General features: G+C 34.9%; 1 protein-coding gene across 1 annotated transcript in view; it reads left to right on the forward strand.

Moving 5' to 3' along the window:
* The window catches only part of NRG3 (neuregulin 3), a 346,526-nt gene that overhangs the window by 137,874 nt on the left and 191,349 nt on the right, over positions 1-17,303 (forward strand). The window contains exon 2 of the mRNA XM_065746454.1: positions 6,246-6,375. Coding sequence (XP_065602526.1) covers positions 6,246-6,375 — 130 coding nt within the window. The remainder of the gene's footprint in view (positions 1-6,245; positions 6,376-17,303) is intronic.

The raw sequence follows: 17,303 nt of genomic DNA on the forward strand, positions 1-17,303 counted from the left end.
CTCTGAAGTTGTGCAGACATCTTGATTCTCCCTGAGGCTATCTGGAGCATCGTCATGCTTCTTCCTGGAGAAGGAGTGCAAGAAAGTCTGTGCTGGCTTGAAAAATAAAAAATGAAGTCTGTGAGTCTGTGGGCTGCAGGTACTGGCTGCATCTCTTCCCAGCACTGTGGCCTCTGAGCTGCAGTACAGGTGGGGGCAGGTGGAACTATCCATATGTAACAGCACAGACGTAGATCTCAGGTCTCTGTCATGTCTCTCCTTTGATCCTTCACCAGCCTAGGGTGAGAGCAGATGCTTGTGATGTAAGAAACAGAAACAATTAGGGCACTAATACATATTTTCTCCTTTTTGCTGTGTGTAATAATGATTGCAACCCCACTTTTAAGCTTCACTGAGTTATTTAGATCACTGCACTTCTCTTATATTTCCTTTTAAAATTTCCATTTCAGTATACCAAATTTGAAAGTACAAAGTTATGAAGGACTTCAATTATTTATGAAGAACTCTAACTGAATCCAGTTAAAAGTAGCAGTCCTCCCTAAGCAATGAGATTTGAATTCTCTTGAGATCACTTGAAGCTGAGGATGAAAAATAAGGGAAAATGATTTTGATTTAAGGCAACTTATTTCTTTTCATTTTTGGTACAGTTCTTGGTAATTAATGATTAAGCTTAACTACAAACTAACATTCTCTTCAGTACCTAAACTAAGGCTAAAATATTTCATCACAAGCAGCCTGATGTACTTTTCTTGTAGACTTGATACAGAATGCTTTATTTCTTAATTTTTCTCATTTCAGAGCACAGATCTAAAGTAATGCTTGCTTTCTTCTAGCATCTTTTGGTCTATGTGAAACTGTTGTTTGCTTTATTTTTGTGTTTGTAGTTTTGATTGCATCAATGCATCAACTACACTTTGCATCCTAGGAAGGGTGTTTTTTTGTTTGCTCTATTGCTTTCATGCTGGCCTGAAAGTCATTGAATTCTACTGTATGTCATATGCTCTATTTAGAGCTGTTTTTGCATCCATGGCAAGCCAAATCCACGTCCCTTTTTGGTTCAGTGTTGCTGTTCAGGCTCCAGCACTTCTGTTTTCTCTGGTGATGCCAGTACAGCTGGGCAAGTTTGAGGGCAGCTGGGGTGAAAGTAGAGAACAGCAATGGAGGGGAATTGTAGGCACAGTTTTGGCTACCCTGAGTCTTCACTGCATTCTTCTGTGAATTTAATTCTGATCAATTAATGAGAAGCTCTACAGAAGAAGGCCACCTGAATACACAGATGATTGTCAAAACACTCTGCACCTAGAGCTTCTATAATAGCTGTCATGACTCAATTTAGAAAATATCTCTTCACATTGAATGCTAAAGTCTTTTAGAGTTTTAGTGAACTCTGTTGCTGCATTGCTTATACGCTGAACTTAGGAAAAACCCTTTTGTGCCCTATGGGCTCTTTCCAGCTCTATCTCAAATTTGTACAGCTTTCACTAATTTCAGTTCGAGCAGTACAGGAGAATGCATGAGTGATGTGCTGTTCTGCAGGTACACACTGCAATTTTTTCGCTATTCAGGATTCAGTGTTTAAATTCTGATAGAACACGTTACATGGCCACTTCTGAAGTTATGCTTTATGTCCTTATCCTTTGAGTTTTCAAAGTATTTTCAGATAGTCACTACCATTAGTTATGGATTGTCATACTTTTTTTCCCTGTGGATGACTTCAGTGTCAGGCTTTTGCTTCACATGTACTTACATGTCAGCTGCTGTTCTGTCAGAGGAGCCCTCTGCTACTATCAGTTGCTTGGCAATAGAATGTAACAGAGTGTGCCCAGAGGTGTGATGGAAGCCCCACCTGTGGAGACATTCCAAGTCAGGCTGCCTTGTGCACTGAGCTACCTGTTCTAGCTGCAGGTGTCCCTGTTCATTGTAGGGGAGTTGGGCTAGTTGATCTTTAAAGATCCCTTCTTATTCTGAGCATTCTATGATTCTTTATTTTGATGACAGTTTAACCTCTACTGCTGTACCATCAATACCTATCTCTGATGTGGTGGGCCAACATAATAGATAAGGAGACTTGAATTTCATTAATTTTCAGTACTTCATAGACTACTTTCATAGTATAAACGTTTTGTCAGGAGGACTTATTTTTTTAATAGGTTTTGTTTTGTAACTGGAGTTGCGTGGTAGGAAGAAATCTAATTTTTTGGGTTCCTTTTCTGTAGTGCATTTAAAAATGTGATCAGTGATTTAAAATAAGCACCTCTCTTTTTTTTAGTTAGTCAACAGTTCATAGAAATTATCAATTACAGATAAAAGAATTTGCTGAATTAGTTGATGCATAATTTATGTGGCTGGTGAGGCACAATATTAAGTCAAAACTAAGTATTTTCTAAGTAGTCTTCCACTGTGTAACCTCTAGCATGGGACCCGTGTTTGGTCTTAAATACTACCTTCTAGTGCATTAAGTTGTTGCCATGCCTATGTAAGTGAATGTTACTGTGAACCTGTAAGACTTGCATGTCTGTCCACTGTTATCTTCAGATTGGCTAAGCAGTATCTTCTCATTTATTTTCCTAGTAATTTTTTATTTATTGTTTATTTTTTGTCACTTGTATGGCAGCTACAGCTGCATATCTGGAAAAGCTATTTACAAGGAGGTCTGTGCTGTAAAGGTATCCTTTTTAAAATAGTGACAAAAATTATTTGTTGTTGGAGATGTATCTAGTAATATCTGTTTCTAAATCCAGAATATGGCAAGCTCAATGTGATGAGTGGGAATGCTTGCTCCTACTGCAGACTGCCTAGAAATAGCTGCCATGTACGTTACTGTTTTCCAGTGTATTTTAAGTTTCATGCTCTCTCTTTTCCTGCTTTTGTTCTCTTTAATTACAGGTTTATTAATACCAGAGCACAGTACTAGAAACAATGACTCTAGTAGCCTTGAATGGGGGAGTTGGTATTTATAGTATCTAATTATGCCTTGTAGAGCATTCAATAGATTTGCTTTAATGAGTCATCCTGTGCTGATATAAACATGGTGAAATAAATTAATGAGAGAACATAAGAAATACAAAGTTGCTAGCACATCTTAAGATAATAAAATATAATAGTATCTGAAAACTTTCTAATGACATTATCTTAGCACATCCAAATGACTTGTCTTTTTCAGCCACTCATGGGATCTTCAAGCCTTCCTTTGAAACCTGAAATCTTGTTCATTTCATTGTGCTATCAGAGACATGGAAGCAGTATATCCAGATCTAGAGTAGGACAGTTACACATAAAGCTTTGTAGATAAAATGAGACAGTAAAAATAGAGCAAAAGTATCTAGCCATTCTTTATTCCCTTTCAGCTAGGAAGATTCCGGCAGAAATCAATGTCCCCTGCTGCTTTTGCATGAGACACCTGGACACTTAGCAATTTAAAAAAAAAAAAGAAAAATAAGAAAAGGTTGGAGAGGGGAAGAAAGACCTTAGGGAATTATAGATTTTTGGTATTTATGTAATAAATTTGAGGACATCTGAATGCTTAACAGAGGCTCTCTTTTGTTACCTGTAAATGTTTGAGTCTGGCAGCCATGTGCAAAGACTATGAATAAATGAAGATGAAATAATTTCATGAATGCTTAGGTTTTACAGCTGATTAAAAGAGAATCCTTGAAAGATATTCTGACTTGACAGTAAAAATAGTGGATACTTAAGAGGCTTCTAAAAGACAGGGCCACTGGAATGTCAGTTCAGTAGTCAAACAAAAGAAGCAAAGTACACTAAAATTCATTAGGAAAGGATTTGAGAAGACTAGGTAATCTGTACAGTGTTACAATTGCTCTCTTCCTTCTATATGTTTGTTTAGAGCAACTTTTTTAGGCTTCTTTTTTCAGTATTAATGAGGCCACATAGATATGTTACAAAAAAGTTGCATTACAAATACAACATGAAATAATAGCAGCAGTAGACTTTTAAGCTTTCGGAAGACTTAGATTCCAAGTCTGAGAATATGTCTAGAAGAAAATTGATAAAACTCTTTTTGTTGTTTTTTTTTTTTTGAATAGTTATAACTTTGTCTGTGCCCCTGGGTATTAGTGGGAGAAAAGATTTGTCCTTATGTTAACCTTTAGAGAGCTGTGAAATGGAAGCAAAAACATCATTGACTATTATAAGTCTTACAAGTTACATTTTTCTTTTTTTGCACCTTGCAATAGGAAAGTGGTTGTAATTCCTTGATTTCTTTAAAAGAATTAGCAGCACAGCTTTTGAGAAAGCTTTGACTGCTCTCAAGGGCAAGCAGTCTGTCTGGGGCAATGACTGGAGGTGTGTATGTGTCTGGTTCCAAGCGCATCTGCCTGGTTAGACTTGCACAAATAATTATGAGACAAAATAATAAAATAATGAAGCCATATGTCCATGAACGCATCTTTCCATGCAAAGTGGCATGGGAATGGCCTTAGATGTGCTCTGACACTGCTGAATTGGCACCAGGTTCTGCTGGGTACTTGATTTAATCTTGAGTAATACTGCATAGAGAAATTAATAGAATAAAACAGTACCAAGCCTCCAAATAATTTGTTTAATCTAAAACTTAAAATGCTGACCTTGGTAAGGCAACTTTGAGTGGAAAAGGATCTTCCTACTACTATACTGCTGTGCTTTGAGAACTGGGTATGTCGCTGCTGCAGAGATGTGCTGTGGGGGTACTGCATGCCTCCTTACTTTTCCTACTGGTCTGTAGGGATGTCTTAAATTGCTTTGGTCCATCTAATGTGACCACCGTCATAAGGATATCTGCATGGATAGATTTTTCAGAGCAGGCTGCCAAACATAAGTAATCTGTTCTCTAAAGTATACGGAGCTGAGATGCTGCTCATCAAACACTTCTAGTTACTTTTGATAATCAGCATAATTAACACAAGTGCTTGCTAATATTATCCTCAGTTTTCCTTATTTAAAAGGAGTAGAAATATATCAGATGATTATTGTGGGCTTGTGTGTATAAATTTATTATGGAATTTTAAAGTGATAATGCTAATGTTCGTGCATGAAATTAAACTGAAAAGATTATTGTCCATTTGTTTCTACCTGAAGGTATTGTTAGTATATAAAACCTGATCATTCTTGCAATGTCAGAAGGCATGCTTGTCACTGTTTGCATTTACATGCATCTCTTATTGTTTCCAAAATTCAATTTGATACGTTTCACTACAGGGCTTGTTTGCAGCAATTAAGAGTAGCTTTTTATAACCTGTACCTTCTTCATAAGTTCTATTACTCTGCATTTCTAAAATATGTTGACGATTATCATTTTCACCAAAGTAGCAGGAAGTATAGCAGGACCTCTCATTCTCAATCTGTGTAATTATTTGAAGGGAGAATATTAATGTTTATTTCTTTTTTTTTTCCCCTCCTAAGAACTTTGAACTAAAATACTTTTTCTCTGGGACTACTGTGTAGATTATTATTTCTTTTCTCAAAAGTATTTTACTTATCTTCTTCCGCTTAGGATGGATGACAAGGAAACCCTTTAGTACTATCTTCCTTAAAATGACTTCCTTAAGAATGACTGTATGGTTAATTTGCAAGGAAGAGTTACCTACAGAAGATATACCCAAAATGAATTTCTCTGGTGCCTTGCTTTTGTTAGATTCTAGGACAATTTTTGTGCTTGATGTATCGAAAGAACATTGTTTTTACCTTTATTTTTCTTTCATTGCATGTTTTTTTTTTGTGTGTGAGTTTTTGAGGGAGAGTTTTTTTTTGTCAAGAACAATCTTTTTTTAATTTAAAACTGTATTTAGTTATATTAATATGAAAATAAGCCTTTGCTATCCTTCTGGTTTAAAAAGAAATGTAATAGTGGAAGATGAACCTGTATTAATTTCTTCAACAGCATTGACAGTAATCATTTGTTAAAAATGTGAGATGATAGGAAAAAAGCGTGTAATGTTAACTTTTAGAATGTCATGCTTTGGCAATTAGAAGTGGTTGGAAATTGTACTCAATATTGCCTCTATCTAGTTATTTTTTCTGTCAGTTTTTCTCAATGTAAGATTTCTTAGTGAGTCTTTTAATGAGCTTTATTGCAAAGAATGTTACCATCACAGTGAAGCTTGCCCTGTGCTGTTGCTATTTGTTCATCATTTAGACTGTCTTGATCAGTAGAAGTTAAGAAGACTGCTTGTATGAAGTTCTGAAACATTCAGTTTAAAAACATTTATCCTTAAGGCATTTCTTTGCTTTGTTTGTCTTCTCTACAGATACTACAACGTATTCCACTGAGCGATCTGAGCACTTTAAGCCATGCAAAGACAAGGATCTTGCATATTGTCTCAATGAAGGAGAATGCTTTGTGATTGAAACCTTAACAGGATCACATAAACACTGCCGGTAAGTAATTTGCTAAGTCATTAGTTTAAAGAAATAAAATGTATAATAACGTTCTGAGGAGACAGTACTGGAAAAAAATAAGAATTTATTCTTAGGATTTCATAAACACCAAGTAATAGATTTTGCTTTTGATTGCCTTCCTTATAATTGTGGTGGATTTTTTGTTGGCTTTTTTTTTTTTTGCTAATGTATAGCATTTATAGATCTAAAAAAAAGTCATGGAAAGAGCATAATTACTCTTATAGGTATGAGAAGTACTGTTCTCTGTTCTGTTGATGTAAGCAAGTATGAAGTATTGGCTTTTTTTTTAACATAGAACAGTCCTATGTTCCTCCAAATACCAGAAGTATTTTTTTATTTTGGGTACTCAAAGTACAGCTTTAATAATTGCTGTATGCGCACCTATGTCCTTTAAGAGATGGAAAGAAATGTTCACTTCTTAGTTTTAAGAATTTGAGTTTCTTAGGTTATATTATTTAAAGAAAATGGAATGTGATAGCTGTATGATCTGATGGGTAGCTGTTGAGCAGTTTTACGACGATGAACTTATGTTAATATCTATGAGAGTCTTGAATGCATGTTTAAGAATATCTGAAATGAAAACCAGATTGCCAAATACAGTTTCCCTAGAGCTAGTGGTTGGTAAAATGGACTGTTTTACAGGAGGTTGGGTTTTTTGAACATTTCTGAAGCTTTTTTTCTTATTATCTTTAAGAACTATTCAAGCAATCATTTTAGTAAAAGAGATCAAAGGTGAAATCCTGTATTTCTTATATTTTATTCTACTTGTAAGTTACGTTGACGTACAACACATGTATTTAAATGTATGCCGAAATTATAAGCTAGCAGTCCAAATACAGTATGTGTGTGTGTGTGATAGAAATAATATCAAGTGTCTTAAATGCTCAGGAACTTTACTGAATAGTTTTGGACCTATGCAGGTTGGTCAGGTAGAAGAAGAAAATCACAAAACCCTTTGTGCCTGGTATGAATGGTTGATGTATGTCTGCTGACAGACATAAAAACTATTTCTAATAATCTATTTTTAAATTGTTCTATTTTTCCCGTTCAGCTATATATGCTTCAGTGGTAATTCTCCCTTTTTGTTTTGTTTTATTGTGCCATGTTTGCTTAATTGTATTTAATTATGGAGAAACTGACTTTTCAACTTATATCATGAAAGTTTACAGGTATCATTTCTTCAAAGCAAATGTGTGTTTTTCCTTCTTGTAAATGTCATGAACTATAAACAAGTTAATTACATCATTTAAATGTTTTTAAGTGGTAAGTCAAATTGAACAAACCAATATATATATTTATATGACCAGGATGAAATGAATATAAGAATTCACTATTGTGATAAATTCATTATGTAGTTTTTGTGTACAGTTCTAGTAAACTCTATGGATTAGGCTATTACATCTGCAAGAGTACGTTTCATAGAAAATCTGTTTTATTCTTGTTTGACTTGGAAAGATTTTTTTTTCCCCACTGTTTGCCTTTGCTGAATTGTTGTTAATTTGCTGTTGTTAATTTTGCTGATTCTGATGCTGCATTCTGACTAATAGCTAGAGGCTTTCACTCTGGGCTTTTCCCCTTTATGTAGGCCAGAATGTTGAGTTTTTGTTCTCTCTAGTGGAGTGACATTTTTCATCATTTTCTTTTGTGTTGTTTTTCCATAGCAAAATACAGGTGTCCTCTGTGAATTTGTTAGCTCTGGTGTGAGCAGATTTGCTTTCCTAGTATATGTTTCCAGTACTGGCACAATCTCTGAGAATTAAATACCTGGTTATTATGGAGTGTAGTATGAAGCACCCAGAGTGTAAAGATGTGTAAATGGCAATAAGAATTGATATAGCAAAGTAGGACACGTCTTAAATTTTTAAAGGTGATTACATTGGTTATAATGCTTTCCTTAAAGGAGCATGAGCACGTGGACAGCTTGTTGGAAATGACTTTTCTATATTGATATGTATAGCACTAATCACTTTTAGATCAATTTTTTTTAGAATCAGGTTTTCCTGATGTTCAGTTCATAGATGAACCATTTAACTTGACCTTCAAATTCTGTATCTAGCTCAATAGCATACTATCTTTATCAGAACCAGTGCTGTAGTGAGCAGGCTACGGGGATTTTCTATCTGCAGCTTAGAACTGTACTCTGAAATATTAGTGGCAGCATGCTCATAGAGAAAAAATACATTGTTAATATACTAGATTTGTCCTCAAGTTACAGGGGGAAAAATAGTAATTTACCCTGAGAACGGTGGGGTTATGGAATTCCCCTTGCAATTAAAAGCATCATTTGAATACAGAATTATGGAGCCTCAGACTGTTAAATGACATTTTGTTCTTAAAATCAAATGGCATTGTATAGTCTCGTTAAGAGTTTGATTTTTTGCATCTGTTCTGGGAAATAGCACCATTTACTAAAAAGGGAATCTGCCATGTGGAACAGCTGCAGGCAGAAGACTTTGTTGTAGCAAAAAAACTTGAGTTGTGTTGAGAAAGTATTAGAAGATGATGTGCTTAAGCAGTTACACAGCGGGCATTCCTGTTTGTGTGTATGAGGACACACATGATTTATTGTTAAAGCAAAAAACAGTTTGATTGGAGATGTAAAATGGCAGCTGTATAACAAATGGGATAAGCTGGATGTTCTTTATGCTATTTTAAATGTGTGACTCCCATATTTATTTCTGTGAATGGTTTAACTCAGGTTTGTTTTAAGGCTGAAGTAGGTCAGCAGTAGAGAGAGTTGATATTTAGCTTTCCCATATGTTGAAATTTCTTTCCTGATGCCTCCTTAAGAATGTAAATTAATGGTGAAGGTGTTTTTTGTGACTGTTTACACACACACACACACACACTGAGCAGACTGTCAATACGTACATATCTATTACATAAAAGTCTTTACCAGAAGAAAAAAAAATCTATGTAGTTTTATTTCAGACTTCCTCTGTTTTGCTTCATGTTAATCATTTTTTTCCCCTTGTTCCTGAGTTATATCTTCTACTGTTCCATATCTCTTGATTTCTTTCTAATTACTCATCGAAAATGTTAGTAATAAGTTTTTATTGGAAATGGATTCTTGGATGAGTGATTGGCTGATTGTTTTGAGGGGAGAGAAGGGAATGCAGTGTTAAATTTCTCTTTCAAACTAATCCATTAGGACTGCTCATGTAGTAGAAATCTAGGAGTGACAATGAACTAAAATGTACTCTTTATATGTTTGAGCAAGTTGGATGAAATACTCCATTTGCCTCTTGTTCTTGTTGCTCATCTCTCTTTCATGAAGCAAGTACAACTAAAGTACATTTTCCAACAGCTTTTGAAAGAATAGATTTGTGAATACACGTAAAACATCACTTCTAATTGATGAAAATATAGCAGATTGTACTTGTACCAGCTTTCTGTAGGATAATTTACCTTACATTCATTGATCTGATTCTGATGACAGTAATGAACTTGGTGATCTTACTCAATTTTATACATATTTCCACTTTATGCTTAACTGATGGAAAGAGTGATACTGCCATTTTCCAACTATGTTTAAAACGTGTTTTGAGACCCGAAGGTTTAAATTCTACTGTAATGTGAGTTCAGTTCAGAGAAATGCTTATACATTCAGCTGTTATTGTCAGTCTTTCACTTGCTGGTGACTGTAAACCAGGTGCAGCACTAGTTGTCAGTGCAAGCAGCAGGAGAAAGGTATCAAGCAGGTCATAACTGGAACAGGAGAGTATGTGATATGTGCACTTCATCATAAGTTAAAGATCTGGAATGAGAAAATGAATAATTTGTTCCAGTTTAGTGCCTCCTTCTCTAAATTTTTGCATCCTGACCTAGCTGTTTAAAAAAAGGAAGTAGTTAACTTATTTTGTGTTCACTCTCATGTTATGCACAGCAACCTTTCTCAGAATGCTTCTATACGCAAAGCAAAAGGAGAAAATAACTTTCTATCGAATGTCAGCAAATGAAGACCTTTTATTGATGTCATAAGGCTAGCTTAATCAAAAATCATCTGTTGCATCAAGCTGACTATATAAAGGGCAACTACAAGAGTGTAAAGGAAAGTGAAAACTTTGCCCTTGATATGTAAAGTGTTCTAAGTTTTAAGCAATTAACAGACCATTTGTGAAAATTATTGGCTTATGAGTGCAGCTGTGACACATCCAGATTATATTTGTGTAGTTGCAAACATCATTAGCTGAAAATGCTGCCACTTTTTACTTGTTTACTTCAGGAAAGCTGAGACTAACTTTAAATAGTGGATTAGGTGCTGTTAAGAAGCTCCTTTTTTTGTATAGGTATTGCGTTACATTACTGTTGCATCACTTGCTTATGCAGCAGCACTTTTAAAACTCTTGGTTGCCTTTAGCAGTGTAGTTGTTTCTGTTAGCTCAAGTGAAACATCCTCTGTGCCCAGTACCTCACAGCGGTGATGTTTCCCAAAGCTCAGGTCTGTGAAAAGTCAGAAGGCAGAACCTCTTGCCAGAATGTCTTTTTCACGTTGCCTGTGCATCACAGGGGCTCAGATGTCTTGATATAGTCCGGACTTTTGTTGTGAAAAGAAAATAAGTTCACACCTTTATCTCTTTAGTTAGTATTAAGAAGAAATATGAAGTTATAACTACATTTCTTTATAAGAATATCTCATGCTTTTCTGGTCTAGTTTTAGACAACTGTTTTCCTTCCAATAATAATAGTAAAAACTCACTAGTGCACTAATGGTGTATTCTTAAGCTCCTTCTCCTTGAAAATTAGCACAGTAGTTTGGATTTGCTGCTATGTATCTGTTTTATTCTTTTAAATCTTCTTAGATGTGAGCTGTGACGAAGTCTGGTGTCTGAACCTGAGAATAAAATGATTCAAGTAAAACCAAGAGATCTGTGAAACTCATACTTGTTACCTTTTTTTTTTTTTGCCATTCCATGATTTTTACTTGGTCTGAAATTGTATGTATTTGACACATGACATTCGAACTCATGTAATTAGCACCAGTTAATTGAGATTCAAGTGTTACAGAAATGAACGAATTAAAAGCTCAAGAATTTAGCATCCATCCCTGGTGAAATAGTACAAGAATATATTATGTGATGCACACAGTGAAAGCAGTTTTATTCAACACCTGATTCATGCTTTCATAATTTGAAAGATAGAGGTCCTCCAGAAGGCTTCTTGTCTAAGTATTGTAATATTGATTAATTTTAGCAACCTCAACGCTTCATTATAGTACTTTTTATTTACAATTTTTCCCCCTAGGTTGTTGCTTTTGACAGATGCTTACCTTTTTCAATCTCCTGTAACTTGTTCTACAGAGATATTTCAAGATGGAAATAATGTTTGCAAATTGCTGTCTTACAAAGTTGAGTCACTTTCAAATATCTGAAAGGCTTGGTGTTTTAATGCCGCAATGAAATCAACAATCAATCTTGTATTGTTTTGTATTGAGTTTCATCAAATTAATATTCTTTATGAAATTGGTGAAGGAAGGAGAAATACTTATAAACTTACGTTAGCAGAGAGGACTGAAAAACTGGAATGGCTTTTTAATTCCCAAAATACAAAACAATTAATGTAAACTTATTTTGAGTTAGTCAGAAAGGATGCGATTTGAAGGATAATGGCTGAGCAGTTTTGCTGTTTTATTGTTGTTGTTGCTTTGTTTGTAGCCATGTTTGTAATTCATAGATAGTAACTATTGGGCTTAGTCAATTACTTAAGTATTGGCAGTTCCCATGAAGCAGTTTTTATTAGAACTACCAGTACTGTAGGTGAAATGGAAGATGTTTCTGGGAGCTTTCAGTAAACTTCTCACTTTCTGAAGTAGGGGCAAGACCTGATTCAACTCCCTTAGAGTTTGGCAGGACCCATTCAATAAGTCGAAGGAAGTGCTGAGCTATAATCTTGAGATTTTGTAGAAAGATGCAAAAAGTAGGGTTGCCAGTTCAGCAGCTGAGCCAGCTTTGTCTTGTGGCTGCTAATAATTCTTGGTTCTCTTGACGTGATAACAAGTTGGCAGACCATAGAAGCAATGTTGCGGTAGCATGTAAAGGCCTCACTAGCGAGCACACTTTGTGCTGATACAACCATCATTATCACTATATTTGCTTGTGCTTAACTGCTTCTGAAAATACATCTTGGTCACTAACCAGAAATGACTTCTAGACTGTACAGCCCATCTCCAATGGCAGAGATTGCTCACGTCCATTATGTTTAAAACACAAACTTCCTAGAAGAAAGCTGATTTGTAGACACTGAGTTTCTTACTCTTGACTGCCTCTTTTTAAAGGTAAAGGAAAATAAAGTCATGTGAGCCTGAGAAGGCTGCTATTCGGTGCATATTTTCTGAAACATGAAATACGAAATGGCGAGGTTAACTGAAAATTGGAAAAATTCAAACAAATGATAAAAGCCTTTCCCTGCAGAGGAATATGTAGTCGATTTATTAAAATTGTTGGTTGTCTCTCCTCCTTCCCTCCTTGCTTTTCCAACCCTGTAAATGGAAAGAGAAATGGTTAACTTCTGCACTACATACAAAAAAAAGCATTTGTAGATAAGGAAACCTTAAAAATTGTGGGTGCAAATATCAGTGGCATGTATTGAATCTGTCTTGAATCTAAAATATGGAGATATTCTGTCATCAAAAACTGCTTTTAAATTAAACTGGAAATGAGTTAGGGTTGTGGTGTCGTTGTTATACCTCCCTAAGGCAGGAAGGAATTTATTTAATGCTTAATGCAGAAATCTGAATCTCACATTTCCATTTTCATCCTTGCTAGTGTCTTAAATGCATGGGAAGCAATAGCATTTCCACTCGAATGTATCTGCAGACATTTCCCCAGAAGATCTGCTAGAAAAAGGTCTTAATAGGAAAACAAATAAGCCCTGGGCAATTAATGAAGTCATTTAAATAAAAACAAGTATCAACAATATCAAAATGCTATCTACCAGAAATGTAATCCACGAGCACTCTGGCTTAAACTAGCTGAGAAGAAACAAAAACATCTCTTTCTGCCATTCTTCCCTTTGTGGGGAAAACCCTTCTTACAATCTAAGTAGTAGTGGGAGAAGTAAGGCAAAAAATGTGTGGGTTTTGTACTGTTACAGAAGCTGAGGTATGTGGAGTAGATGTAAAGTTAATGTAGAAAAAAGCGTTGTATATAAGTTGTGGGAGAGAAGTGTTCTGATTCGTGTACTTGGCCTAATACTGGTGTTGTAGCAAATTGATCATTTTAATTAGAGTATGAAATGCCTTGAAACTGATATGCTATAGGCAGGGATGAACTCTGTAAGTTCTTTAAGCAACCAGGAAGTGATATCTACTAAAAAACAAATGTACTGAGAGATCTTCAGAAGGTAGTAATGAAAAGTTTTTGTACTGTTTTTGCATTCAACCACTTTGTTAGATAGCAAACAGAAGATTGTACAAGAATTACACAACTGATGAAAACTAGTGTCAAACTATGGGTAATAACTTAAGTCTTACTTGAATCAGAATATAAAATTGAGATTATACACCTGACTGCTCGAGACGGTTATGGTGTGCTAATATAATCTTGTTAACTAAGTTATTTAAATAGGAAGCATCTATGAATGATGGGATGTAGAATACAGACTTTCTCTGCATTTTTTTTTTCCAGAGGTCAGGCCTCTGCTATAAATGACTGAGAGTATATGAAAATGTAATTCAAGAAATTCAGCTAAAAATGTTTTGCCTGTTTTGTGGTCTGGATTATTACGTGTGACTTCATTGGAGTGTAATGTCAGTAAACAGTTTGGAATGACTTCAAGGCTGTCAGCAAGCTCAGTGAAAAAGCAAACGGGTAAAGTGTCACTGCCTTCAAGCACTGTTGGTTTGCACTTCCAAAGCTGCAACTCATGGAAGCAGTACAGTTATGAAATAATAAAGAAACTGTTTATAAACTTCTTCACAATTTGTACAACTGGAATTTTGGTTATCCAAAGTAATGGTGAGTTTTTAGATTATTTTTCTTACTGTTCACAACATCCTCAGGCATGTGATGTCATGTAGTGGCACTGCTGTGACAGAGAACAGAGAGATCTGGGAATTATAGTTTTCAAGGAGTTGTACAGGGATGCTATTTCAAAAGAGAAGGGAGGTAGTTAATTGTATTTTTTCCCTTAATGCCTGGATCTATTTGATCAGATTCAGTTCACAGATGACAAAAATGTACAGATTACCTATCTTCAGAAACTTTTCAGTTAGCTTTCAGATGCATCTGGTATAGTCCAGAGCAGAAATCTGTTGAAGAAAGGTTTATATTAGCCTGATAGGCACTTTTAATGTATGAAATGAAGTATTTAAAGGCTTTTGCATCTTGAGAGAAACACAACATAAAATACAAGATATTGCATAAAGCTAACTTCTGATGGATGATATTTAATGTTATAGATGTTGGAAAAGGAGGATTAATTTCATGCTTTGGTATGATTGTGAATATGATGATCCTGTAGTTTATACCTCACCATGAAATTATTGAAATAGGAAAGAGAATGACTTCTAAATGGAGTTTGTAGTAATTTGAAGCTAAGATTCTGGTTACCTCTGAAAGTTAGGTGTTAATCACTGATCTTATGTACTTATTCCTGCTGAAATCTGTCTAGGGTAAAAATACTAGAGCTGAATGATAGCTGAAATTTCCATGACACATCATATTAATACATGTTTTGGATAATTAGTGTGAGCAAACTGCTAAGTGCTACACCTGTCTGTGTTTTTCTTTCCCAGCACTTCCAGGCTTTGCTCAGTCATGGTAATCTTGTTTATAAATTCCTTGTGTGTAATAGATTAGATGTAGCCTTTCATTTTTTCCTCATTTCTTTGTGTTCTTAATTTCTTATGCAAACAGTTGCTAGGATAATTAAACTTAAATTGATCACCTGGAAAAACAGAGGATATTAAAGCTGTCCAGCATGAAGGCAAATTGTTAGTAATAGTATTAGGGGGATAGGAACCTTGAGTGAACATAATGTATGAACTTGGAACTGCAGAAAATAGCATAACTACAACATATATATTCTATATATTTCATTCTTTATCTTGCAGAGTTTATTCAGATGGTTTTTAATTGTCAAACTTTGTTTCATTTATCTGAAAGCTCTTTTTACCATGTTGTGGTTTTTATTTCCCTCTGTTTATTCTTTTAAAATCCAAAGTGAACCTGTGGGAAATTCAGAGGTGGAAGGTTATGATCTTAAAACCTCTTTCATTAACAAACAGAAAACACCAAAAAATAAAATGAAAATTAAAAAACAGGAAAAAAGACCTCAAAACCCATAAGGCTCTTTGTTTCTTTCAGTTTTTAAGCCATAGCAATGTTCTTGCAGTAAAGGATAAAAAAAAGGAATAAAATAACATATCTAAGTATTAGTTTAGGTTATAAAATTTATTTCTGATTTGTCAAGTTTTCTGCATGTCTTATAGACTTAGTTATTTGAGGAAAAAGTTGCCACATTACTGCTGACTAATGGAAACATGACCAGATACACTAAAGAATTTGTGTGTCTTGAAGACTTGTCTGAGTAGGATGGATCCCTTTTTTCCCATCTCAGACTTTTTCAGAGTCGGAATGCGAGCTCCTTTTTTATTATGGACTTAATGAAAATCAGGAGTCTTGATGTCATGGTACATTATTCATGTTTGTGTGCATTAAAGCCAAGGAAAACTGAGGAATTCTGAAGACTACCAATAAAATAATGACTTGACAGCAAACATTTTATTTCTTCTAATTATCTTCAGTATTAAAATTGTAGATTTGGTATTAGTAAGGGTAATAACCTACTACTAGAATCACTTTATTTACACTGCCAATTTATTTTTAAAAAGCCATCAGAGGAATAAAGCAACCAAAACTGTCTTTTACAATGTAAACGCTATGCCCTAGCATTATTAATTGTGCTTTTTCCTCTGTAGAGTTTTATTATCTTCAGTAGATATCTAATTGCGTCATAGAAAACTAGACTCAAGGGGGATCTGAATATGTCATTTCTGTGACTTCAAGGCAGGTAGCTTCTGACAGATGTTTGTCTGACCTGCTCTCAAAGACTACCTATTTTATAATGCTCCTAGGCAATGCATTTTAGTTATCTTTTGATTCCCCATTGGAGGAATTTGCTGTTTTTTTTTTTTTTTTCTGAAAATTTTTTAACATTCTGCTTGTGGTCTATGCACACACTGTGCTTTGCAGTTGAGCAAGTTTTTTTCAAAAAAAGCAAAAAAAAAAAAAAAAATACATGCAGGTGAGTGTTTATGAAAGCTTAAGACTTATACTGTGTGGCCATTAATGCATCTGCTGAGAAGTACCATAACTTTCAACAGAGCTTTAGTTCTGGCTTAGAACCATAATATTTTATTTAACATACATGTTTTAATACTCTGTGGAGTGTAACAAGGAAATTCATTTAAATTATGCATTCTTTTTATCAGTGATGATTGTTTAACATGAAATGTAGTTTTAATGTGTCGCTTTCAAGTTCAGCTAGGTATTATGACCATACTAATAAATGCTTGCAAAGGAAATGCTAGGTATTGATCGGTTATTAATCACTATATTCTGTTAGAAGAATGACTGAACATGAGGAAAAACTGGGACCAGCTGAATGACAGCAGTCCTAGCTTTGAAATAAATGCAAATAGGAAATTGAGTATTTCTACACTGATAACTGCATTTTTAATTATAGTCTTCTGTCTGCACTAGATCTGAAAGAAAACTTGTCCTAATCTCATCAGGTTCCTGCTGTCTATTGCTCTCTGAATACTTGTGTGTCTGAATATCATAGTAGCTGTTATTATCCTGGCAAGGACCTGAGAATGCTGTAGTTCCCTTGTTGAAAGAAGAGAACCTGCATGGTTTAGTAAGGCTGAAGATTTTGGAATGAAACTTGGTTCAGGGGTTGCACTG

This window comes from Cyrtonyx montezumae, unplaced genomic scaffold (assembly GCF_038088225.1).
Source record: "Cyrtonyx montezumae isolate F1298 unplaced genomic scaffold, pur_monq_1.0 scaffold_4, whole genome shotgun sequence".
Lineage (NCBI taxonomy): Eukaryota > Metazoa > Chordata > Aves > Galliformes > Odontophoridae > Cyrtonyx > Cyrtonyx montezumae.